Source organism: Calypte anna, chromosome 17, assembly GCF_003957555.1.
Source record: "Calypte anna isolate BGI_N300 chromosome 17, bCalAnn1_v1.p, whole genome shotgun sequence".
Lineage (NCBI taxonomy): Eukaryota > Metazoa > Chordata > Aves > Apodiformes > Trochilidae > Calypte > Calypte anna.
This window is the reverse complement of record NC_044262.1, coordinates 5186391-5211733: the sequence shown is the minus strand read 5'-3', so window position 1 is coordinate 5211733 and position 25343 is coordinate 5186391. Positions and strand designations below refer to the sequence as shown.

Here is a 25343-nt window from a genome sequence, read left to right as displayed (position 1 = left end):
CAGCTGCTATTATTAAGGGAGAGCTTTGCAAAAAAAAAAAAAAAATCAATGATTAATCCAAAGACAGAGCCAGGCACCAAAAGCTTTACTCAGAATTAGCCCTAAAATTAAGTTGGGTCGAATTATTTCTGACAAAAATAAAATAATAAAAAAAAAAATTGGGTGTGTGTTAAATCAGGGAAGTGGGCTGGTGCTGGGGAACAGTGAGAAGTTGCAACACTGGCAACCGAAAAATCTGCCTGGAACAACAACAACAACAACATATATTTAGCATTGTGTTCCCATGCTGCAATTCCTTGGGGGAGGCAGCTTGGATGGGGAGTTGTGCTGCAGCCCCTGATTGATCCCAGCCCAGCAGCAGCCCCCAGAATCTGCTCTTTTTCAAAGCTCTTGTTTAGAAACACAACAGAAGAGTGAATCCCTCTGGATCCTTGCAGGCTGCAGCTCTGGATACTGTCAGCAAACCCTAAATCCTTGTCCCATTCTTTTCCCTCAGGAGGAGCAGAGAGAAGAGGTTACCATTGCTTTATGTTGTTTGGGTTTTGTTTTTTTTTTTTTAATGAGTTTTGTGGGTGTAATTAATGCTAATGGGAGAGATGCATCATCTCTCTGGGTCCCAGAAGATTTTAGGAGTTAAGAGCCTTTGCTTAGCTTTTGCCTAGCTAAGGAGTCTGGATTTTAAGGTCCACTGATGTCAGTTGAATTTTACTTGGGTTGCCAAAAGGAGAAGCATCCTGGACGTGTTTGTCTGGAGTTTAAATAACTGAACGTGTGCAGAGAAATGTTGGAAGTCTACTCAGCTCTTCAATAAAAATATTTGGTTTTTCTGACCTTACTTGTGGTGTTAGTTGAGGTTTCTTTCTTACTATCTTGCTCTTTAAGAGCTTTCTTATATCCTGGGTTGTAATTTGCACATTATAATGTATTTTGAAACAGAACTCGATCCCGTTCTGGGGTTTTTTTAATGTGTTTTAGAAGCAGAATTGTATGCTTGAGAAAAAGTGTTCGTTTCTGAATGGTGTGCTCATGGCAGATGGTTTTCATTGTGGCAAAGTCATGTAGTGCCTCAAACCTCAAAATGTATAAACTTCTTTGAAAGAAATGAATTGCTGTAGCGTGGCCATCTCTGAGATGCAGCCTTGGAGACTGCAAGCAGCGTGTTTTGAGCCTTGCCTTTTCCTTAGTTAAAGATTAGAATATTAATTTTCAAGAGCAGGAAATCTGGACAACTTTAAGGTGCACATTTCCTCTTTCAAAAGATGCAGCACAGCTTTTGTACAACTGTCTCCCCCTGTTAATAACAGATGGATTGTGTCGAGTCTCCATCACCTCTTTATGGCCTTTTCAGGTAGTTGTTAAAAAAAAAGAAAACAGAAATGGCACCTCTGTAATGCTGTGTGCTAGATGGATTTATGTTATCTCAGTTGCCATGTAGGTCATGTAATTTCACAGAAAGATCTCCCATGTTCCAAGAAAGGCAGCTTTACCTCTAGCCTTTTGCCTGCCTGTTGTCCCTAAGCTCTCCCTGGGATTCATTTGCTGGTTCTGTTGATCACCTCTTGCTCAGCTGTTCACATCCTTTTGCCTTCCCACTCCCCAGAATTAATCATTCCTCTTGTCTTACATCTCACAGCATCTTTTTGCAGCTGCTGCAGCCCCAGTGACCACATCCTCTCTGGATGGCACATCTCTCTCACCTTCCTTCCTGGCTGCTGTCTTAGCACTGCTCCTCTCTCTGTTGCTATAGAGGGGACCACAAGTTCTGCTTTACCACATCCTTTGCAAGATCCACCAGGCTGAGGGGGGTTTGGAGGTTTGGTTTGACACCAGCATGGCAGAGGTGGAAGGTTTGGAGTCTGTGTTTGAGCTCCTATAGGTTTGGGCTGTGGTGAGGAAGGTTTGATACCCCTGGAGCAAAGAGCAGAAGGTTTCTCTTGGAAGCATCTGCTCCTCCTGGAGCTCCTCTCTTCTTCCACCCCTGGCCAGGCAGCAGTGACTCAGAGGCTGCTGCAGGAAGGAGCAGTTTCAGTGAAGGGTTTGGATTGTCAGCAGACAGAGTTTTAGGCATGGGGAGTGTGTGTGTGTGTGTGTGTGTGTGTGTGTGTGTGAACATCTTGGCAGTGGATGACTCTGGTTGGACTCACCCAGGGGAGTGTCCTCCTGTCACCCCTGGTGCCAGGCTTTGCCAGGCTTCCATAATAGGTGTTAAAGTGGGTCACCAGTGCCCTGCCAGGCAGGATGAGGTGTCCTGTTTCTGACCTGATGCTTTCTTTTCCTTCCTTCCCTCTTCTCAGAGCTCCCAGGTTGGCTTTGCAGGTCATGGCCATGCTCTGTGTAACCTCTGCTGCTTTTAGGGTTTTGGTGTTGTGCATCCCCTTCTCTACAACCAGTTTAGAACCTCCACAAGCAGAAAGACAAGCTCAGGGGTTTATTTAGTGGATGGAGGACTGACCTATGCAGCTTGACTCTAGGTGGGTCTTTTTCTTGGGTGTTGCAATTTTCCTTTGTTCCCCATCAACCCTGCTGAGCTGGTTGTACTCCCACAACAGGCCTGGATGGCTCCACCATTGGTTTGGGCTCTCCAGGTCCTGGCCTCTGCACCATATCCTCCAGTGGCTGTTTTGCAAAGTGTTTTCATGCTTGACTTCAGGCAGGTTTCCATCAGGGTAGGGTTTAGGGTATGGCCGAAACTTATCTGTGAGCCAGCACTGCTGCTTCATTAGCAGGAGGGGTCACTCCTGGCTGTGGTTTGCTGGGTGGGGTTGAGTGTGGTTGGGTTTAGGAGCAATTAAGAGGATTAATCCCTTTTGCTGCCCTTTGCTGTGCAAAGGGCCTTGCTATTATGCTGGTACACTATTATTTTAAATCCAAATTAAAACTGCTATAACTGTTAGAACTTACTTTGCTCTCCAGCAAACTGCTGAAGTTCAGGGCTGAAATAATAGACCAGTAAGTGCTTAATTCATAATGTTCAGTAGGATAAGTAGGACATTTAGAGGCAAGTTTATCTGGCAACATAAAAGATAATTCAACATTAAATGTAGGCTGTTTCCACTCTTGATTTCTGGGGTTTTTTTTCCTCCCCAGTTTGAGGTGCACTCTGTTGCCTGGTGAGTCAGCAGACTCCTAATTTTTGTTTCTATTTTCTCCTAACTAGATCAGGTTCTGAGATGAATCAGAAGAGATAAAAGAACAGTTAAAAACCTTTGGGGCTTGATGGAAAATGGGTTTAGGGGATGAAGATGGTGGTGGGTTTTTGGGGGGAATTGTGCAGCTCGGGCAGAAATATGCATGCTGAAGGTGAAAGGTCTGGAAGAATTTGTTTAGTACTTAAAGGTTAAAACAAAATCAAACATTGAGTCAGATGAATAGGAGATCTGCATGAGAAATGCACGTGATCAGACATCTTTTGTGCACTAGAACAGGATAGGGGGTGGCAGTGCAGTTGTGTAAAAACCCAACAAAGCCACCACAGCATCCTCTGAGTGTCACCCAGAGATGGTCTCCCTGCCCCAGCAGGATCCCCACAGTCTTCCCAGTCCTCCTTGTCTGTGCTGCAGGAAGCAAAAGGTTGGTGTCCTCTGCTCTGTTTTATACTTAACCTACTTAGGATGGATAAACCTGGATGTTTGTTTAGTTACCAGGAGCTGGGGATTTCACTGAGTGGTGCTGCCCAATTTGGGGGGGAAATTCTCTCTTCAGTAGTGGCTGAGTCAACAGATGCTGAGCTGCTTTTGTATTTTCTGCTCCTCTCTCTTTTCTGGAAGGCTCTTGCAGTGGTAGTCTGTACTTTCTGCATTTTCTTTTCATTATTAATTTGCCTGCAGACTGTTGGATTTGCATAGAGCTTTATTATAGGTCTCTGAGGATCTGTGATCTGAATTCTGTTCTCCTAGCACTGTGGTGCCATACGGGACTTAACTGAGCCAGTGAAGGTCTCATCAGCTTGTTAATTATATTTATAATATGAAGCTCTTTAAACCGTGGTATCTAAAAAAGGAATTTAGAATTTCAACAGTGTAATGTGTTATTCATCTTCACTCAAATTCCTTTTTGCCTGTGGAAATGGGTGAAAATGTTTCAAGAAGGAGATGTGAGAGAAGGTATGAACCAGAGGTGAAAATTAGCATTTAATTCCCTTATTCCTGCTTATGTTTTTAGAACAGTGAATAAACAATTCATTTTGGGAGGAAATAGGATTGAACTCCCTGGAGAAAGTCATCAAATATGTTTAATGTTTAAGAAAAACAGGCATTTTATTGTCTTGCCAGAGTAGAAACAGAAAGGCTTTGTTGTTCTGTTATTAGTGCCTGAATTTTCAGCATATTCTTTCTTTACTGCTTGTCCCTGTATTAGCAGTCTTCTTAATTTAGCATTGCTGCACCACGACCTGTGAAAGCAGCAGAAAGGCTGTCAGTTTATTGTTATTTATGGTGAACACTGTCACCTAAGTCAAGTCTGAGCAAGTCTGACATGATGATAAAAATTGCAGAATTAATTGGGAAAGTCTCCTGGACTCTAATTAGTTTTCTTCCCACTTGAAACCCAGATTTAGGGAGCACAGTGACTTGAGGGTGTTTGCACTGCAGAGAGCCTGAGACCCTAATTCAAGAGTTAGGGGACACCCCATTTGAAATAATATTAATATATATATGGATATTAATGGTGAAGCCCTTTGGTAGCAAATGAAGATCCCATCCAGCATTGGATCTGACCAAATATTAGGTTGAATTGTTTCACAATAAATGAAAACACTCCTGAAAGAGGAAGAAATAGTTCACTGAGCTGCTCTCTGAAGACCACATGAATAACACTTTCTTTATTGCTCAATAACTGGTTGTACTCCGTGGGTTAGAAATGGGAAGAGAAGCTTTTTCTTTTTTTGGGGAAGACTTAACTTTCTTCTTTCCAAAATACTTTGCATTGCTGGGGAATGGGAGTTCAGGAGAAGAGTTGAGAAGTGAGGATTTGAGAGCCAAAGTAGCAGTCAAAATGAGAGCAAATAGAATCATAGAATCATAGGCAGCACGATTGCCATTTTCAGCCTTGTCAGTGAAGCTGAGGTTCAAAAAGAACGTGGAGTTCTTTGGGCAGTGGTAAGAAGAGCAGGAGAGAATTAATGGAACCAGAAATGAAGTCAGAATCACCCTTTGCCTTAGGGATAAAACTTTCAGAGCATTCCGGGTACTTGGCTGTCGGATTCTCCTTCAAGTTAACGTCTCCATTTCTCTCCTGAGCTTTTAGGTTTTTGTGTGCACGTTCCAGAACGTGTTAAGCTCTGAAAGGACATGAAGATGCTGTTTGTTTCCAGCAGTTTGAGGTTCTGCTTTGCCACCCACGTGCAGGCAGGTGGCTCTGCTGGGGTGGTCCAGCTCTTCCATCACTTGGGGACATCAAGAAGTGTTTGTACTGGCACACAGTTGGAGTTGTTGGTGGAATCTAATGGAGAGGAAGAAGTTCTGGCTCTGAATAGTTTAATTATGTGCACATCTTGATGATCAGAAATCCCTTTTTTTTTATTAAGCTGTTGGTAACACAGTCAGTGAGTAATGGGGGCTTGGCAGTGGGGGAACAGGAGTTTTGGTAGGTTGGAAGGGCAGAGGACAAAGACAAAAGCATAAGGACTGTGGTGGGAGCCTCCTGAGATACCCAAGTGATTGTCAGTACAGGATTTTGCTTAATGTTCTTATTGTAAATCAGTCTCTGGCAGAGGAAAGCAGTGAAAACTTGTAGGAAGTATTTTGGTGTTTTTCAGAGGTGCAGAGTGACCTTTTATTCCACCCTTCACCATGGGAACATTCTCACTGCCCCATGCATCTTGTCAAATCTTATTTTTCTTGAACAATTCGAAAGCCTTGTGGTATTTCTTGTTTTCTCCTGTTATCCCTGAGTGAGTGAGGGTGAGGAGACTGCAAAGACAAAGGAGATGTCCATGGAAATGAAAAGCTGAACGAGCAGCTTGTGGAGGTACCTGAGCCAACTTCCAGCTGAGGGACTTCCATAAATGAAAGGTGATGATGAAACAAGGAAGATGAATTTGGGTTTGCTCCCTGTGACTGCACTGCCTTTTATTTTGGAATATCATGCTCAGCAAGTGATGGTGTTGCCAGTTTGACTGTTTTTATCCTTAAGGAACACAGAAAGGAGAAACTGATAATGGGATACATGACCCTGTAGTAAGACACTTGTCATGGGCTGTTTGCAGCTTAGTCCAGTAGCTTTTGAGCCAAAACTGTTCTGGGCCTGGAGGAGGCAGAAACTCTTTGGCAGAGTCTGCAGAAAGCCAAATTTCACCTTGCTTTGAGTCTTGGTAGCAGAGGTCATTGCTTGTGTTTTAGCTGGGTGAGGTTCTGGTTACAGATCTGTGCAGGACAGGAGTCTCTGCTCACTTTATAAATATTATATTATAAATTATATTATTATAAATATTATATTATTATTAAATTATATTAATAATTATAAAGTGAGCATCTTCTGCTGGCCCGTCACACAGCTGCCCTGTGGTGAATTCATCTTTGCCCACCCTGGAGTTTGCTTTTGCCAAACTTGACATCGTGAGGCCACTGAAACAATCCCAACAAATCCATCCTCTGGGACAGCAGATCAGAGGATGGCAGCTCTCTGGAGCTGTTTCCAGGTTATTCATGATCTGATCCAACTGGGGCTCAGAGAATTGAGTCATAGCAGAGGGCTGGAGAAGCCAGCACCAAGGCTGCCTTTCCAGGGTGAGCCTGCTTTACCTTTCTGTGCAGGCAGCATCTTGAGTTCTCTCAAAAGGATCTCCTTGAAATCCATTCTGGTGGGAAACCACGACTTTTCCTCTTTGGATGGCATGGCAGGAGGATGCTAAGTTAGTTTCTTGCTACTAGTAGAGTGTATCTGATAAGGGTGCTGTAATTTGCTTACCAGGGGTCAGGGAGTGGATTTCCCTTGCTGAGATTTCTCCAGGTTGGAAGAGTGTGTGTGAACTTGGGAGGAATGGGCTGCCTCCTGGGGTATTTATTTGATATTCATGTGTTTATGTTAAATAATGTAAATTGTGGCAGAGGAGGGTGTGGGATGGCTAGAAAGCCTCTTTATCAGAAACCTTCAAAAGGTCATGTTTGCTCTGCTTGCCTGATGCCAGTGTTAATCTGAGAGATGGGGGGATTGTGTGTCTGAACCCCACATTCCTTCCCCACCTGAGCCCTCTGTGCTGTTACCTTTGGGGTCTTTGTATCCTCCCCAGCTGGAAAATTGTCTGAAATAAGGATTTGACTGTATGCAAATTTGTATTTGCTTCCAGTAAGTCTTCCCTTTCTGCAGCACAGATTTTTTTTTGAGTAAATGATGTTAGACTGGTTTAAGGATGATTTGTATGGCTGGAAGTCAGGCTTGTAGTCTGTGTAGTTCAAATATATATATTTCTCTTCTTCATCCAAGTTGCTCTAAACCACTTTTTCTTAGTTCCTGGAGCACAAGGCATAGAAGTTCTTTATTTTTGTAACCTTATCCTATTGCCCTTTTGCTGTTCTCCCCCCTGTGCCTCCTTAATTGACTAATGCTGACATGATTTAAACTGAAACCTACTCTGGTTTGGCAGAATTGGTTTAAAATAGGACCTTATGCTAAAGCAGAGCAAATATGCAGCCATGCAAGCCCTGTGTGTCCTCTTCCCTGCATATTACTCGGTGTTTAAACTTGATTTTTTTGCTAGGGTTTTGAAATGCCCTCTTTTAAGATGGTTTTCTTTTTCTCCTCTTCAAAATACAGTTAAAATGAGTTTATTAGCAATTAGCAGCTTCTGTGGATGAGGCTGTTTTGTTCAGTGCTGGGGGGAATCTCTCCTGATGCTGATCTTGCATTGAGAGCCACAGAGGCTGCAGAGCAGAAAGTGGGATTTGCTGAAAAGCACCATATTCATGCTCAAGCCTTTGTAGTAGTTTTCTATTATTTTTCTGCTCTGTGCATCTGAGGAAGTGGGCTTGTATTGCTTTGATAAAATGAGATGATAGCTCTGCAAACTGCAAGTCACAAGATCAGATCTTTGGCAGAAAGCAAGAAGCATCACTTGTGTCAGAAGCTTTATTTGTGGCAGTGAAGCATCTGACCCAAATCTAGGGCTGGGTAGGATTTTTCTTTGAAAATATTGTAAATCTGCCCTTTGTACTGAAGTACAAAATTATCTATTTTCCATGTAAACCATAATGGGGCTTGATGGCAAATAAGTTGGGCTGATAATAAAGACCTTGTTTACTCTTTGTAAACTGAGGATAAGCAGTCAGTGTAGCTCAGTTTCAAGCCTTGCAGAAATATTAAGTCCTGAAATGCTGTGTGGAATGGATGATTGTGGCATTTAAGGGTTGTTGAAGTAAGCAAATAAAAAAAAATAAGGCAATCTTAGGTTAAATCTGCATATAGTAATAAGCTGGCTTGTCTAATTAATTTAGATTTCGAGTTGCTTAATTTCTTTTGGCATTTGCAAATCCCAAACTGGCTTGTGGAATGTTCTTGATTGAAAGAGATTTTATGGAAAACATGTGGCTGTGTTTGAGGGCACCACAATTTGAAGAACAAAGTAGCATCTGTAGAATCATAGAATCATAGAATTAGCCGGGTTGGAAGGGACCTCAGAGATCATCTAGTCCAACCCTTGACCCACCGGAGCAGTTGCTAGACCATGGCACTGAGTGCCACATCCAGTCTTTTTTTAAATGTCTCCAGGGACGGAGAATCTACCACCTCACCGGGCAGTCCATTCCATAGCCTGATCACCCTCTCCGTGAAGAAATTCTTTCTAATATCTAACCTAAACCTCCCCTGGCACAACTTAAGACCCTGCCCTCTTGTCTTGCTGAAGGTCGTCTGTGAAAAGAGTCCAGTTCCCACCTCGCTACAGCCTCCTTTCAGGTAGTTGTAGACAGCAATGAGGTCTCCCCTGAATGAGAGAAGTGGAGGTGGACACAAAAAGTTGGTCATCATATGTCAGCCTGTGGTCTGGTTTAGAACAAAACAGTCCGTAGGGGAAGTTCTGTTCTGTAAAAAGATTGTTAGCTGTTCCAAATGGGATTTTCAATTCATAACACTGACAGCTTGAGTATAAATCTGTTTTTTGACTGAAAGTAATTAATTAGGAGTAGACCTCGAATTTATGGAACTTCTCTTAATTCTTCAGAATAAAGGAAATGCTGGCAAGAGTATCTATTTCTTATCCTTTGCCTAATTGTTTTTATATGAGAAAATTATATTCAGTAGAATTGCCAGGATTTCTTCAATAAAACTTATTCAGAAATGAGGAATGGGGAATGTTACTGAATTGGGCTCATGTTAAAAGACATTTCCATCAAAAACCTGTGTCACTACCAAAATACCTAACTGTGGTCATGGCAAATATTCATAACACTTAACTCTGTGCACTTCAGAAATTATTTTTAGTTATCTCTGAGTTCAATGAGGTGAAACTATTTTAATTTTTTAATTTATTCATTTATTACAGGACCAGTTTGACAACTTGGAAAAACACACGCAGTGGGGTATTGATGTGCTGGAAAAATACATCAAGTTTGTAAAAGAAAGAACAGAGATTGAACTCAGCTATGCAAAACAACTTAGGTAAGTCAGAAATGCAAAATTCTGAATCTGCTCAGAGCCTCTCATCAGCTGGGAGTTTACTGGTTCAAGGGTTTGTTTGCTTTATAATAATGGCTTATAGAGAATATCTTTAATTTAGAGAAGGGAAAGCTCAAGTTGATTTAAGATACTGCTTTATTACCTCTGCTAAAAATCATATGCTTTGCAAAAAGAGAGGTTATTTAGGTGACTGAGGAGCAGACTTAGTCATGATTTACCCAGGATGAATGGCTCAGACTTTTGAGGACAGCTTTGGAATGTTTTCCCTGGAATTAAGGGCTGCTGTGCATAAATGCTGCAGGATTTCAGAAATCAGGAGAGCAATGATCATTTGTTTTCAGGCTAAGTGTAGGGTTTCTTTTCATGAGGCTTTTTTCCTCAATGCCTGCTGGAGGAACAGCAGGTCAGAAAGTCAGTCTCAGCCCTTGGAAATTTCATCTCTGTAGTTGGCCTGAGATTTGCATTCTGAGTTTTCTGTGATCTTGCCACTCTCCTTGTGATGTGTTTCCTGAACAGAATGGAGATGCTGTGGATTTAGCTCAGGTAGTTATTATTTCCAATAATTCAGCTGTGGATGTTCCTCATGTCTGAGTTAACCATCAGGTTGCAGGTAAAAAGGGGAGAGGGGTGACCCAGCAAATGGATCCTTGAGGTCAGATCCAGTGTAAATGGGAAAAGGGCAAGGGAAGGGGTGTTAAGACCCTTTACACAATGAAATAGAAAAAAAAAATGACATGGTCTGAGGTTAGAAGGGACATTCCTGCAAAGTCACCATGCAATATTGGGGACAGCCACTTAGTGTCCAGGGTGTGAAGCAGGAGCTGGCTGGGGAAGGGAGTAGAGGACTAATATTTCCTATCCCCTCCAGTAATTCCATGCCCTTTTTCATTCCTATAATCCATGCTAGAACTCCATCCATCCTCTGTGTATTTATATAGAGAAGTGGAGATTTGAGTTGTGATGGAGCTGTTTCTATCTGGAGCACAGCATCTGTTTTATAGGAAAAAAAAATCACCCATCCTTGTGTTAAAATGGAGATGCACAATGAGGTGTTATTTATGGGGAGCTGGGGGTTCAGAAAGCCCTGTCTTGGTGCTGGTGTGATTTTTCTCAGGGGAATGCCACAAGGATTCCCCTAGGTTTCTGCTAGAGACAAGCAGGAAATAGGAAATGACTTGTGAAGGAAGAAATTGCTCATCTGCTATGGAGATGAGAAGAGCTGGAATTACAGAGGCCCAGTGAGTTGGAAGAGAGGATGAGTGGGCTGGGGAAACCCCAGCAGAGTATCTGTGTGAGCAGGATTCTCTTGGGAAGAGTCACACAGAGGACTCCATTCTTTGGATGATAAATTTCAGGTGTGAAGAGGATAATTATGAAAAAAAAACCCCACACCCAAACAAAATGCTGAAGGAAAATGGGAGTTTTTACCTGTGACTATGTAGAAACTCTGAAGTATTGAAGTTTGCTTCTTACTCAGCCCTAGACTTCCAAAACAAATGATAATTTTGTTCCTTCTCTCTGTATTTTGATTCCTGCCCATCCATGGGTATGATTTGAGGACAAATACATTAATCCCTGAGGAGCTTTTATACACAGTGCTGTTTGGACTCATCCAAGAAGTTAGAGGTATAAAAGGAAACCCAAAAACGTGGGCTTGCCAAGTGTTGAGATAAAACAGTACTGAATATTAAAAAAAAAAATAAAATCTTGCATCTGCTTTTAAGAAGTGTCCTCAAACCTGGTGCAAACCTTTCCTGTGTCACATCCATTTGATACAAGAGGGCTGCAGAATATCACAGAATGTCATAACATGCAGACATAATATTAAGAGACAAGTTAACAAAAGGTAGTCCTGTAAATTTAACTCAGTTTTATTTATAGTGGAAGCAAAGCTGCTGAACTTCTGGGTTTTGTGCTTGGTCTGTGGGCTCCCCAGCAAGTATCTACATCTCAACCTTGTCATCTGAGTTTAATTGGCTTCTATTTAAAAATATTTCTTTCCTTCCTCTGTACAATTTCAAAAGTAAACCTCTCATATTTTTGTTTTAAAAGTGTTAGACTTGGAGGATGCATCAGATTTACCTGCAGCAGAAACTCCCCAGTGTCACATTGTGCCTGTTTTTACAGCCAGTCCTTGTCTGAGAGTTCAGTTCAGATTTGCCATGATTCTTTTTCATTTTTATTGATTCATTTTCATGATTCTTTTTTCATTGATTCATTGATTCATTTCCATGATTCTTTTCTGAATTGTTTTACATTATTGAGTCCTTAAACTGGGCAGGGAAGAGGTGCTAAAACTGGGGTAGAGTAGTTGCTGCTTTCTGTGCTTTATTTTCAGCTTCCTTGGGCTGTTGCCATGCTGGCTGAAGTGGGGGTTTTGTGGTCCTTGTCCCCAGGTCACTATTTCCCCCCCAGCACCCACACTCTGAGCATCCAAAAGCAAATCAGCAGCCTTGCCTGGAGGGATGGAGATCTGGACTAGAGGAAGATGGATTGAGAAAGAAAAAATACTTAAGATATCAGGGACAGGCTGAGAATCAGGAACCCCTTGGAGGGATGAAAGCAAAATGTCAAAAAGTGAAATTAAGGTGCAGAGAAACAAGCTGGAAAGGCAGGAAAACCCAAAGATGCAGTGTGAAAGGCAACTAGGATGGTGAATTGGAGACAGGTGCTGAGGCTGGCACAGAATCTTTCCAAAATTGCTGTTTTACTGCTGATCTTTGTTCTTACATGTTCATTCCCTGAAGGTGTCATTGCTTCAGGAGCTTGAACCTGGGATGTTCTGTTCTGGTTCTGACACTGAGATGCCTGAGACTTGCATGGAGTCTTTCTGCATTCAGTATCACTTCTGGATTTGGTATCACTTCTGGGATTTTTTATTTTTTTTTTAATCCTGTTTTATAATCCTAAATATGCTTTTGATTAAAAAAAGAGGGGTTGCAATTGGAAAAAATGAAATATCTAGACTATGTCTTTTATTAAGTATGTAGAAAATAATGTTTAACCCAGATGCTAAGCTTTCTTGCATGCTTTCAGAATCTTTTTGTCTGGATTTTTTTTTCCCCCCTGGCTCTGTATAATTTCTAAACTCCTAAATGTTGACAAGAAGGTGGTAGCTCCATATCTCAGAAATAATTGGGCAGTGTGGCCATGCAGGGCCATGAGCATTTTGAGTGTGTGTTTAGAATCTTTGATGAGTATATTCTCTTTGTGTGTGTTTTCTTGTGGTTTTTCCTTTCTTCTTTGAAGGCAGAGGCTGGAAAGGAGATGGGAATTTGGATGCTTTCCAGCAGGGATACTTCAATTTTGGGAAACACATGTTTGTGCAATTCTGCCAGGGTTCTGGCTACCACTCTGGGCAGATGCTGCTTAGTTCCTTAAGGGGAAGAAAAGGAATAAAAAGTGTGAGATGAGGCCCTCCTTTATCCCACATAGCAGTAAACCCAACATGCAACAGGGAGTGGGTTACACCTCTGGAAAATCAGGATATTTTTCAGCTGAATGTGCTGAGTCCTCCAGAGTTTGGCACAATGAAACTTGGTAAATCCTTGGCTAACAATTCCTTCAGTCACCATTTGTAAGTTCTTAAATCCCTGAAATCTCCTGGAAAGGTAGAGCAAGGGTAAGAAGTGTAAAACAGACCCCAAGAAAAGTCTTTCAGTTGCCAAATAAGATTTCTCAGCTCTCTGGTTGAAAATCTGTGTGGGGGCTGTGCTCCAGTGCAATGTGCATCATAACGGTGACATCTCTGATTTAAGATACCTATAGAAGAGCATATCAATATTTTAAAATGAAATAATGAGTTTGAAGCAGGGTAATGAGAGATGCAATCAGCTGTGCTAATAGGAATAATCAAATTTCATGTTTTTCCCAGCTGAGAATCAGGAAATGATTCAGCATCTAAGTGCATCTCCCCACAAGATTTTTCTCTTCCCTGGAAGCATCCTGCTCAAGCCAGGTCCATCCTTAAATCCCACTTTAAGGAGCCAGCTGCCCTTTGGATATGGAGCAGCACCTTCTGCTGGGGGCTGTTTGTAAAGCAAGTCTGTGCCTAAAGAGGATTTTTCCTGTAAAAGGTCTCTCCTTGAGGTCAAGTGGAGGAGACATCACCAGGAGAACCACGAGTTTTAGTCTATTGACTTCATGATCTGAATTTTTCAACTTCTTGAGCTCAGCATCTCCTACTTGATTGTGGTTCCAGGGACCCAAGTGTGGTCTTTGAGATGACAAGGCAATCAGAGCCTAATTGCCATCCTGCTTCTAAAAAGGTGTCAAGTAAAGTGCAAATAAAAAGGTGCAAATAAAAATGGAAGCTCCACCATGTGTCTGGGCATGCAAAGATTATCCAGTTGATTTAAAGGAATTTAAAGTTGAATTTTTATGTGTGTTTCTTTTGAATTTTAGGAATCTTTCAAAGAAATACCAACCCAAAAAGAACTCCAAAGAGGAGGAAGAATACAGGTATGTTCATGATCCACTGCTGGATGAGCATCTGTTGATGGAGGGAGGAGGGATGGTTGGGATACCCTCTAGAGTTTGGTTTGTGAACCAAAGATTTAAAATAAAGGAGGATAAAAACTGGACTTGCAGAAACAATCTGATTTTGTAGGTACTAAGGAGGAGTGGGTTTTCAAGGTTTGGATTTGATCTGTAACTACTCAGTTCTCCTTCTGTGTTATGGTTTCTGGATGCCTGGTTTGACAGGTTATGTTTTGATTTTTCACATGTATCCTGTAAAAACTTGAAGCCAGATTGTACGAAGGGAGTGACCAAACTCTTAACAACTTCCAGCAGGAACAGGAAAAATTTGCTAATTTTAGGATGAAACTTGAGCAGTCTGCATAAGGATGAAATTACTCAGATGGACTGACAGCACAGATTAATAACTTCAGACAGGGGTAAAGTTTTAACACCACAGAGGAACCAGTGGCTCTGGAAGAGGAAGAGGAAGGTTGTAGTTTGTACTCCCATTGCCCTGGGATGGATCAGCACAGGATTTGGTGTTGGGATATCTCCTGGTGATTCCTCCTTCCCTGGGTGACACTGGGCTTGGGTCCAGGTGCTGATAGATGTCATTAAACCCATCATTCACACCATCCCTGCCCTGGAGATTAAAGAGAGTTTTAAAAGAGAATTTTCTAGAGCAGGAGCTTTCCAAGAGATGGGGTATAAACCAGAGCAAGAACTTTTTAGAGCACTTTGAGAAGGTTTCTCAGTGTCAGTGTTCTGGAAAGCATCAGCTTTGAGTGAAGGCTTTGGAGGGTTCCTCCAGCCTTGTGTTGCAGGAGGCTGCTCTGGCCTTGGAGAGCCCAGCAGCAAACTCAAACCCTTGACCTTGAAATTGGGAACATTTCAAAGGATTTTGGATGTGGATCCAACTGTGTGATTATATTAATTTGGATTTTTGGGTCAGCCCCCCTCGAGCTGCTTTCTGGAGCTCCTCTAGTGACTCATGTTAACAGAGATAACACCCTTTTCATTTTCTTTCTTTTATTTATTTTTAGTTAGTGTTGTTTGGGAATCAGTTCTGATATGAGATAGAATTCTATTGTTTCTTGAGATATTGTTGTTTATACATGAGGAAGTTCATGGTACAAGCACATCAGCTGTTTTGGTCTGTTCCTGGGCTTAGGAATAAATCTGCTGTTTGGTAGCTGTACCATAAATGGGTATTTTGAGTATACAACAATCTTTTCTGAAACATCTTTCATTGCTGGAAAAGGATATTGGAATTAAATGATTCATGTGAGGTGGCACAGAGGATCCTGTGTGTCCTTGGCCCTGTTCACCTCAGCAGCTTCCTCCTGTCTCTAAATGATGTCTGAGGATTTGGCAGGAGACCTTTGGGTGCCTCAGCCCCTGCTTTGGGGCAGCTTGTCTAAAAAAAATAAAAAAAATACCTGTTCCCAAGCTTCATGTCAGTCTGTAGTTCTGTGGCTTAGAATTTTTTTATGTTTTGCAGCTGGGATTTCTCTCAGGGCACCACAGACTCTGCATGTGGCTGCTTGTATTGCATTATATTTTAAATTTTTGTATTTTTTTTTTCTTAGATGCCTTGTTCATCCCTATTTGTGCCACTCCCCTGTATTTTCTCTATATCACGGCCTCTTTGCTTTGCTTTTTCCCCTTTAGGTGATGCTAGCAGAGCAAACCACTACTATTTATTTACTAGTGAGTTGTTGTGTGTCCAAGTGCAGAGCTTCAAAGCTGCTGTTTCCCAGCTGACCAGCACAGCCAGCTGGAATATTTAAATTCAGCTCTGTTGGCTCTGTGCTGAATGTGGTAGTGACCTAATCTGCTGTTTTGAAACCATGTGCACAGATGTTCAGTTCTTCAATAAATGTTGTGTAGGAGATTTTTTTTTTTTCTATACAACAAAATAAACCTTGTAGTGGAAGGCACTAAAAAATCCAGGTTGGCAATGGACACCAGGTTATTAAGCTCACTCCCTTTTTGAACATTTTACAAAGTATTGCTGATTTAAATCTGTTTTACACTGAAATATTGTCTATATTAAACAAGTTGTTCAGACAGGATGTGGCCAGGTAGGGGACACTGATGTCTCTGGGTATGGAGTTGTAACTGGGAATGCTTGAGTAGATACTGGAGTAGTGAAGTCCCAGGGTTGTGCTGATAAAAAACCTGGCACTCTGAAATCTCAGACTGTCTAAATCCAGATGAATTTAGCTGACAACTGGTAGTGGGGGGGATAGGCTTCCTTTTGAAAATTCCTTCTAATGGATCTGTGTTAATCCCTGTTCAATAATCTCACGTTGCAAGCCCAGAACCTCCCTTTGCAGGGTGTCTCTCTGAAAAGCAAGGGATTAAAAACAAAATGCATTTTTGTCCTCTGCAGGTACACATCAACCAGAGCCTTCGTAGCCACTTTAAATGAAATGAATGACTATGCTGGCCAGCATGAGGTCATTTCAGAGAACATGACTTCTCTTATCACTGGAGAGCTATCACGCTACGTGCAGGAGCTGAAACAAGAGAGGAAATCGGTAACTGATCATTTTTTATTATTCCCAATGAATTCATTGAAGAGAGTTTGTGGTAGGGGAGTCCCATGTTCAGCAAGATTTATTTGCAGTTAATAAACAGGAGCTTTGCTAATGAACCAAGCATTAAAAAACAAAGTGGGTTTCATGCCCTGAAGCATTTGTATCAAATGTGACACGATCAGACAGGGTCGTCTTCTGGAGAATCCCTGCTGGATAAGGGCAGAAACCCATCTGTGCTTAAGGCTCTGTTAGGGAAAAGAGTTGTTTAGGGAAGAGTCCAGCAGTAAAGCCTGGAAAAAAAAAAAGGAAAATGTTTTACTGAGACCAATTGAAACCCCAATAGAATTGTTCATTTAATAGTCATGGGGAATGAGGATCCTGATCTTTAAATGTGGGGTGTGATGCATGCCTGCATTACTCTGTTTTCATGCTCATTTAGCTTTACTGATTAAAGTGGAATTACACAAGCAGATGATTGGGATGGTATAATAATAAATAATTGGGATGGTATAATAATAAATTACACTTTTTTTTCCTTTTTTTTTTTTTTTTTTTTTTTCCTTTGACAAACATGAGCCTGTAAGCACTGCAGAACCTGATGGTATATAAAGCCTTACAGAGGTTTGATGGTGGATAAAATTCATTTGGCATGCAACTTGTCTGTATGTTCAGTTTGTTTGACTACTGTGCAAGGTGTGCTTGATGGCTGTCTGTGTCATGTTTTTTCATATAATGATGAAATAAAGGATGAAGCAGCTAATCAGAACCAGGCAGGACAGTCTGGAGGTTGGAAGACTGGGATGCTTTGCAAATTCCCAGTGGCTTGGTACTGTTCAAAAATCAAAAAACTCCTCTTTCCTCTGGCCTGGGTTGGAGCTTGGAGGAGTTCTGGGTTCCCTCTGTATTTTTACAGATCATGTGCTGGGCTGTGTGATGCCTTTTGGCCATCAGAAAGCAGCATGAAAAATCAGGCAAAGACTCCAATTGTGAAACTTCAAGATCTTTAGCAACAAAGGCTACATCAGTCTGTTCAACTTGATCATATTACACATTCCTCTTCCATCAGACAGCCCTGGATGATGTTATCACCCTACCAAGGAGTTGTTTTGCTCTCCCAGTCACTGAAGTCAAATTCTGCTTTTCACACCCAGAGTTGTGTGCAGGAGGGGAGAGCTCCTGTTGCTGTTTCAGTTCTGCCCAGCTGTCTCATGAAGTGAAACTCTTTATAGTACAGTTCCTCACTTAACTTCTTCTTGTATTCTCTTGATCTTAGTGTGTTTATGCTCATGTGAGTAATTCTCATCTCCAGCCAGGAGCTTGTTTACTGCTCCAAAGCTGAGATTTCACTTCTACACAACATGTGAAACTCATCTCCCTTCCATCTTCCTTTTGAGATTGTTGAGGTCACATTTAGGGAACTGAATTCCCCTCCAAATTGTGAAGACCCCATCACCAAAAGACACTCCAGGTTGGGGATCACCTCTCAGAATGGCTCAGAGAAGGAATTTTCTTCTGCCAGCCCAACCTCACTTCAGGGTAGCTGTGGCAAGTGGAAGGTTTGAGCTGGGGTTCTGCAGTTTTACAAAACTGGGTCTTAATTTTGCTTGTCTGTGATAAAAGGAAAGGAGAGGTGATCCCACATCAAGTGGTGTGTTTGGATTTTAAGCCATGGGCTTAACCAGGTAATAAAGTTGAGAGAAGAGTTGTTCTACTCCCACCCCTTGTGACTGTTGCTGGTTGTGATAAGAACTGGTCTCCTAAGCACAGCAGTTTATCTCCTGGTGAGAGAGATCACCAGGATTTTGATTGCTTAGGTGAGAGGATAATGATGCTTTTTTTCTAGCAAAGAAAAATAATAAATCTATTTATAACTTAAATCTTATAATACTGGATTTTTTTTGCTACCCTCATTTTAGGTGACACCTAAGAGGATTCTGTGCACACATGTAGCCAGTATGGCCCAAGCAGTGAGAAAAACTTTTCTTAAATCTTCACAGAAGTTGGTTTAGGTCTTCTCTCAGCTAGAACTGAGGAAAGCCCTTGGTCCTGTAGCTGTGTGGATAGGAGCAGAAGAATTAATCCTGGGACAATTCTGATTTCTGTGGTCAAAAAACCAAGGTCTGACTCAGTCTCTGGCAGCAACTGCTCTGTGTACCTTTGCTAAAAATGCATTTAGGAGTCATGAACCATCCCTCTTATTACTGCTGCTGCTTTCACCTCTGCCTCCACCTCCCCTTGGGGTTAAGCTGGCTCCATCCAACCCAACATGAAAGCCAAGAGCAAGCCAAGAGCTTTGCTGCAGCCTGAGCTGGTGCAGCACTGGGGATTCTGTGGTTGGGAGAGAATTTACCTGATGTCAATACATCCCATTTTCTATAGGGGAAGAGGGAATGAATGCATCCTTATGGGTACCCCGAGGGCAGAAAGGGGCTGGGATCTTTATGGCAGAGCTTGTGCACCCTCCCTGGGTGCATTCAGCTGAGAGGTGGACATGTCAGAGGACTTTCTGTTTCTTGCAGGCTCTCAGGTGTTGATGAGAAAGAAATAATTAGGAGGGATTCTGCTCTGTTCAGTCCTTCTGAATAGTGCCTTGTTCTGCAAGGATGGTTTGCAGGAGGATTTCTTAGGGCAGAGAGCATGGGGCAGGGTGGCAGGATACATCACACAATGGATTTTTCCATCATTTGTGATTTTGGAGGTGCCTCAAGGTCTCTGTGTCTTTGGAGCACAGCTGTGATTTGTGCTGCAGAGGTACAGAGGGACATTGCTGCCTTCCCAAAATGACAAAGCCAGCAGGCAAAGTAGGTGGCAGGGAAAAAAAAGAGGCAGTGAAAGGGAGTGATTTGCAAAATTTGGGTTGAAGAGATTCCTGCTGAGCTTTCCTCACTTTACCCCATAAATGGAGTTAGAAGTATTTAGATTTAATCTAAGTATAAGGGTATAAAACTTATACCCTTATATATATAAATATATATAGAGAGAGAACATGAATAAATGGTTATGTTGCCAGGTAGAAGACTTGCAGGAGTTATTTAGGAACAGAAAGAAAACTCATTTATGGGATATTTTGTTGTGCTCAATAAATACACTGCACAGTGATCCAGCTTTACTTCTTCATCCTTCCTTTCTTACAAGATATTTCAGCTTCATTTCTTTGAGTTAAATGCACCATTAGAGTGCTGAGGAGTAGCTGTAGGGAAGGAAAGGTCATGGTAAGTTCTGGGTGTTCTTATTGTTTGTTTGTTTCCCACATTATGGCACAAATTTAATGAAACTGTTAAATATTTGTGTATTTCCTGCTGTGAAGGACTGTTCTGGGATGGAAAAAGCTTATTGTAAAAGTTCCCAAAATGTTTTTGTGTGGGAATCTAATAATAATAATATATCCTGCTGAAAGTAGAACTTGACATTTAGCAGGGTTAAAGCTGAGACCACTGGACTTCATGTCCTGCTCTCCCCAGCTTTGAATGCACATTGAACATGAAATAATAGTTGAAATAAATAAATAGATTTCTCCTGACAATGTGGAGGATTCTCACTGGGAAACAAAGCCTGGCTGCAGATAAATGTAGTTAAATTTTCTGTCAATTGGTCTCAATACCTGTCAGAGGGATGAGGTGAGTGATGTCCTCTGTCTACACTAAAATTTGCTGCTCAGGGCATGACTGAAATGCTTGAGGGATTCAGCATTGGCCAGGAATGGGTTTTTTCCCTTTCTGTTCAACCCAGACAGCTGCAGAAATTGGCTTAAATGAGAGTGAAAAAGCAGCAGTAAAGCCATACAGACCTTAACTGGGTGTGAGTGCTGCTTATCCAAGGGATACATGATTTATATGGGAGTGTTTAGCTGGCATTCTAGTGAACATTTAATATTTTATATATCTGATGTAGGTCTTAATACTCCCCTGTGGGCATATGCATACATGAAGCAGCTAAAAGGTTGTTAGGCATTTGAAGAAATAATGTGGTTTTTTGCCTGATGAAGAATTAACTTGCACATCTTCTGGGTTTCTTATCTGTTTGGGGCCATCACAGAGCACAGAAGTAAAATGACAGGGGATAGAGCAGCATGTTCCAGTGTTCTTATTGCAGGATATAAAGCCATATCTTCCTAACTTGATTTTTTAGTAGTGATGGTGGCTCTCCCTTTGAAAAACCCAAAGGTTTCCTCTCATGGAGCACTTTGGCACAGGTTGGCTTTTTAAGGACATGATGGATTGGAGCTGGATGGATTTCTGAGTGGGGTACAGACTCTCCCTCTGAGCTTTCCTGCCTCTGTGCTCACTGAATCCTGGGCTGTTTGGCTGCCATGAAGCCAGATGGTTCAGCAGTTCTGCTCCAGGAGCTGCCTGGTGTCACTGAGGGCTCTGGAGAATCCCTTTGGCTTTGCCCATGGAGTTATCCAGGAGCACAGTGTGTGTCCTGGTGCCTGAGAAGAGGTTACTTGGTTCTGGGTTATGATTTCCAAATATAAAGACTTCATCTGCCATGGGTAGCATGAAACAGCAAGTTACCATTAATAATTTAATAATTATTAATATAACAGAACCACAAAAAGTGGTTCTGTTGTCACATCACCCCAGGGCTGGTCTGTGTCAGAAATTTTGGTCTTCCTGGTTTGTAACTGGGATTGGAAGGCAGCACCTCAAGAGAAGACAATTCCAGTTGAGTTTTACCATCAGCTTTGATCATGGAAGGTGTTTCAGGTTTGACCTCTTTGCATGTTAAGATGAACAATATTCCCATGGAAAGCTGCAGAGGAGAACAGATTTATGGCCCAATATTTAGAAGCAGCTCTGATGAACACGTGTTCCATGTCAGGGTCTGCCTTTCACTCCTCTTGTTCCAAAGGAAAGTGATAAGACCTCAAGAGCATGGTTGCTATTCTTGGAAACAAAAGATTCCTTCTCAGGAGACTGCATCCTGTCTTTGCAGCCAGGAAAAGAAAAACATTTGACAAGGCTTTTTGGAAGCTGAGCTGGGAAAATTGAGGAAAACATCACGGGCTCTGATTTCTGTCTTTAGTGTGGTTTAATCACTGGGCATTAGTTTAGGAATCACTTGTAATAAAAGTAAAGAATTGGAGGAGGAAATACTACATTGCTAGGACTGTGTTTGTGTGGATAGCAGTATGAGCTGAGTGCCAGTTGTAGTGGAAGATAATGGTTTTTTCAGTGTTTTTTAGCTACATTATTTAGTTTGGAATGGAGCAGCCTTGTCCTGTCTTTCCTGAAGTCCTTAGTCCCTTCCAACCCAGCCAATTCTATGATTCTATGTTGTCCCATGAGCCCATATGCTGTGCATATAAATTAAGATGATTTTTCTGCCTGTTTTATATAAAAGCAACCTGTAGATGTGCAGACCCACAGTTTAACCATGCAATCAATTGCTGTTCATTAAGAAAAATAAAAGCTGTCTTCTTACAGCCTTTCTTAAACCAATTCACATGGGCAGTTTTTGGTACAGGATTAGCAGCTCTGTTCTCATGCTGGTGGTCTACGTGTTTCATTTAAAACTGCCCAGGAATTCCTAAAAAAAAAAATAAAAAGATTGGCTTGCATTATCCTTCATGAGATGCTTTTAATGATATTTTGCTCTTCTACTCTTCCTCTCAAAAGGAAGGAGCAGAGGCATCTTCTCCCAAGCTTTTATTGTCTGCTGTGGCTCTGTAAATCCTCTTGCATTTAAAAATTCTTTGCAAAGAAATCCAACTGCTCCTTGTTGGAACAGCACTGGCAGTAACAGGCACAGGACTGGAGGTAGCTCCCTGCCTGCTCCCAGGGTTGTCATCAACATGGGGGAAATCTGAGCCTGACAAAAGTCAATGGGAGTTTTGTCTTGGGTTGCCCAGCAGCCAGGATTCCTCCCCAGATGGTAGGAGCACCAGCAGCATGGTAATGAGGAGTAACCCATGAGCTGAAAAAGGAATCAAGTCACCCACAGAGAATGTTTTGGTGGTTTATTATTTGTGGTATTGATTATTTCTTTCTATTATTTCTCTTTCTAAACTTTACTGTAGCTGAGTACTCCTTGAGTGGGCTCTTTTTCGAATATAAAAACCATTTCAAAGTTGATCCACAATCTCCCTATCAAAAACCCAATAAAAGCTGATAATACCTCAAGTCTTACCAACCCTCAGGAGATGCCAGTAAGGAAGATTTTTGGTGGTTTACTCTGTAAAGGTCAAGGATGGAGATGTCCAGGCAGAACGTGGCCAGCTGGGGGTTGTTCTGAGCAGCCTGTGACATCCCAGCTGCATTCTGCTGGAACACAGAGGGAAGAAGAAAAGCTGGGATCATGGTTTGGGTGATGCTGTTTAAGTTTTTAGCTATTTAATAGGTCCTGTTCCTAGGGTAAAATATTTTTTCAGGAAAATCTTAGAAGTTGGGGTGATGATTTCTAGCCTAAGAGTCTCTGGCTTCAAGAGTGATATAGAAAAATGAAGTCATGAACACTGATAAACCCAAAACTTCTGCTTTGGATGCTGTGAATATGGCCAAAAAATCTGAATGAAATCATGGCTCTGAACATGGCTGCTGCAAGTGTGCTACTGGCACATAATTCTGTATTTTGCTTGTAATCTGAGGTTTTTCTAAATAATAATCCTAATTAGGGCCCATTAATTAAGGCATTGAGTTGGGGGGGTGGGAAATAATTTTCTATTGTATCAACTACTCTGAATTCATCCTCCTGGGCTGCTGAGTAATGTCTGACTAATGAAGAAGGGTAATTCCCCATATGGTTTGCTGAATTATTTGTCAAGTTCCCATTTGCTGACTCATCAGGTGTAGAATCAACAATTATTTAATTTGTTTAAAAAAAAAACAAAATTGGAGTCCTGTAAAAAAGAAGAATTGATCTCCAAGTTATTGTTGCTAAAAGGGAGTTGCTGCTTAAGAAGATTTTAAAGGAAATGAGTTTGAGGAAGCTGAAGATAGTTCAGGGGTTGAGGAAACTGGAGGCTTCCTGGATGACTTTGTGCAGATCACTTCAACTTGATTTAACTTTAAATTAGCACAGTGAAGAAGTATAGGGAAGGTACCACTTAGTTGCTTTACATTAAAACAACTTTTTGGAAGGGAAGGATCATTCTTTGAAGGTAAAAGCTTTGCAGAAGTGCTCCCAATACATGCTACACCTTCCATCACACTTAGCTTTATCTCATAACAAGGATATAGAAATATTTCTGGGATAACACAACAAGAATTGGGAGTTCGAGATCTGTTTAGAAAATGGTTGAGCTAAAAAAGGCAATATTACACTGAAATATCCTAAATGTGATGATCTCAAGACATTTTTACCTCTGTTTTACTATTAATAATCCTCATTGCATCTCATTGTGCTCCGTTTCTGTAAATGAGCTTCTCAAAAGAAACTGAACATGAGCCAGCAGTGTGCCCAGGTGGCCAAGAAGGCCAATGGCATCCTGGCCTGTATCAAAAACAGCGTCACCAGCAGGTCCAGGGAGGTGATTCTGCCCCTGTACTCAGCGCTGGTGAGGCCACACCTCAAGTACTGTGTCCAGTTCTGGGCCCCTCAGTTTAAGAAGGATGTAGAGGTCCTGGAACAGGTCCAAAGGAGGGCAACCAGGCTGGTGAAGGGACTCGAGCACAGGCCCTATGAGGAGAGGCTGAGAGAGCTGGGGCTGTTCAGCCTGGAGAAGAGGAGGCTCAGGGGAGACCTCATTGCTGTCTACAACTACCTGAAAGGAGGCTGTAGCGAGGTGGGAACTGGACTCTTTTCACAGACGACCTTCAACAAGACAAGAGGACACAGTCTTAAGTTGTGCCAGGGGAGGTTTAGGTTAGATATTAGAAAGAATTTCTTCACAGAGAGGGTGATCAGGCTATGGAATGGACTGCCCGGTGAGGTGGTAGATTCTCCGTCCCTGGAGACATTTAAAAAAAGACTGGATGTGGCACTCAGTGCCATGGTCTAGCAACTGCTCCGGTGGGTCAAGGGTTGGACTAGATGATCTCTGAGGTCCCTTCCAACCCGGCTAATTCTATGATTCTATGAAAATAAAAACCCAATAAAAATACAGCAAAATCTGAGCAGGATGCAGTCTCGCTGCTCCAGGCTTGCTGCTTCCCTCACATGGATTTCCAGCACTTTATAGAGTTTATTTTGCAGTAAATTTGGAAACCAGAAAGATGACTCCTGTAAAATTAAAATTGTTGATTAAAATTGTTGATTTAACTGCAAAGCAGCTAAAAAATAGGAGGTTGGGGTAAGAGCTGTGAGCTGATATGTTTTTGATCCCAAGTTCATCCTTCAGCCTGCAATTGTGAAATTCATCTGGAATTTTGTTTTCCTAATGTTTTGGGATCATTTCCAGTATTAGGTTTCATGCTCCCAAGTCCCTTTCTACACCCCAGAAAAATCAGGGATGGAGAAGAATTCCTGGGTGACATTTTGTATTTAAAACTTGGATTACACCTCAGTGTGGGGGGGGAAAAGGGGTTCTGGGGGGACCCAAAGAATTAAAAACCTTTGAAGAGAAATGAACAGCTGGTCTGAGCCAGGCAGGGACTGGAAAGAAGAGGGTTTTATGTTGAGCCTGAATGAAAATCAGGAGAAAAATCAGTTGTTAGAATGTGCCAATCAAAGGCATCTTGGTAAATGGCACAGAGAGGGGAATTTTAATTTAGTGTTCAGTCAGGAAGCAAAGAAATACTCTTCAGATAAAAGTGCTTCAGATTTTGTGCTATGGGAAACCAATAATTACAA

General features: G+C 41.8%; 1 protein-coding gene across 14 annotated transcripts in view; it reads left to right on the top strand.

Moving 5' to 3' along the window:
• Positions 1 to 25343, top strand: part of FNBP1 (formin binding protein 1) — a 96481-nt gene that overhangs the window by 21430 nt on the left and 49708 nt on the right. For all 14 annotated transcript variants that reach the window (XM_030461372.1, XM_030461368.1, XM_030461366.1 and 11 more), the window contains exons 2-4: positions 9476 to 9591; positions 14014 to 14070; positions 16466 to 16613. In XM_030461372.1, the coding sequence (XP_030317232.1) occupies positions 9476 to 9591; positions 14014 to 14070; positions 16466 to 16613 (321 nt within the window). The remainder of the gene's footprint in view (positions 1 to 9475; positions 9592 to 14013; positions 14071 to 16465; positions 16614 to 25343) is intronic.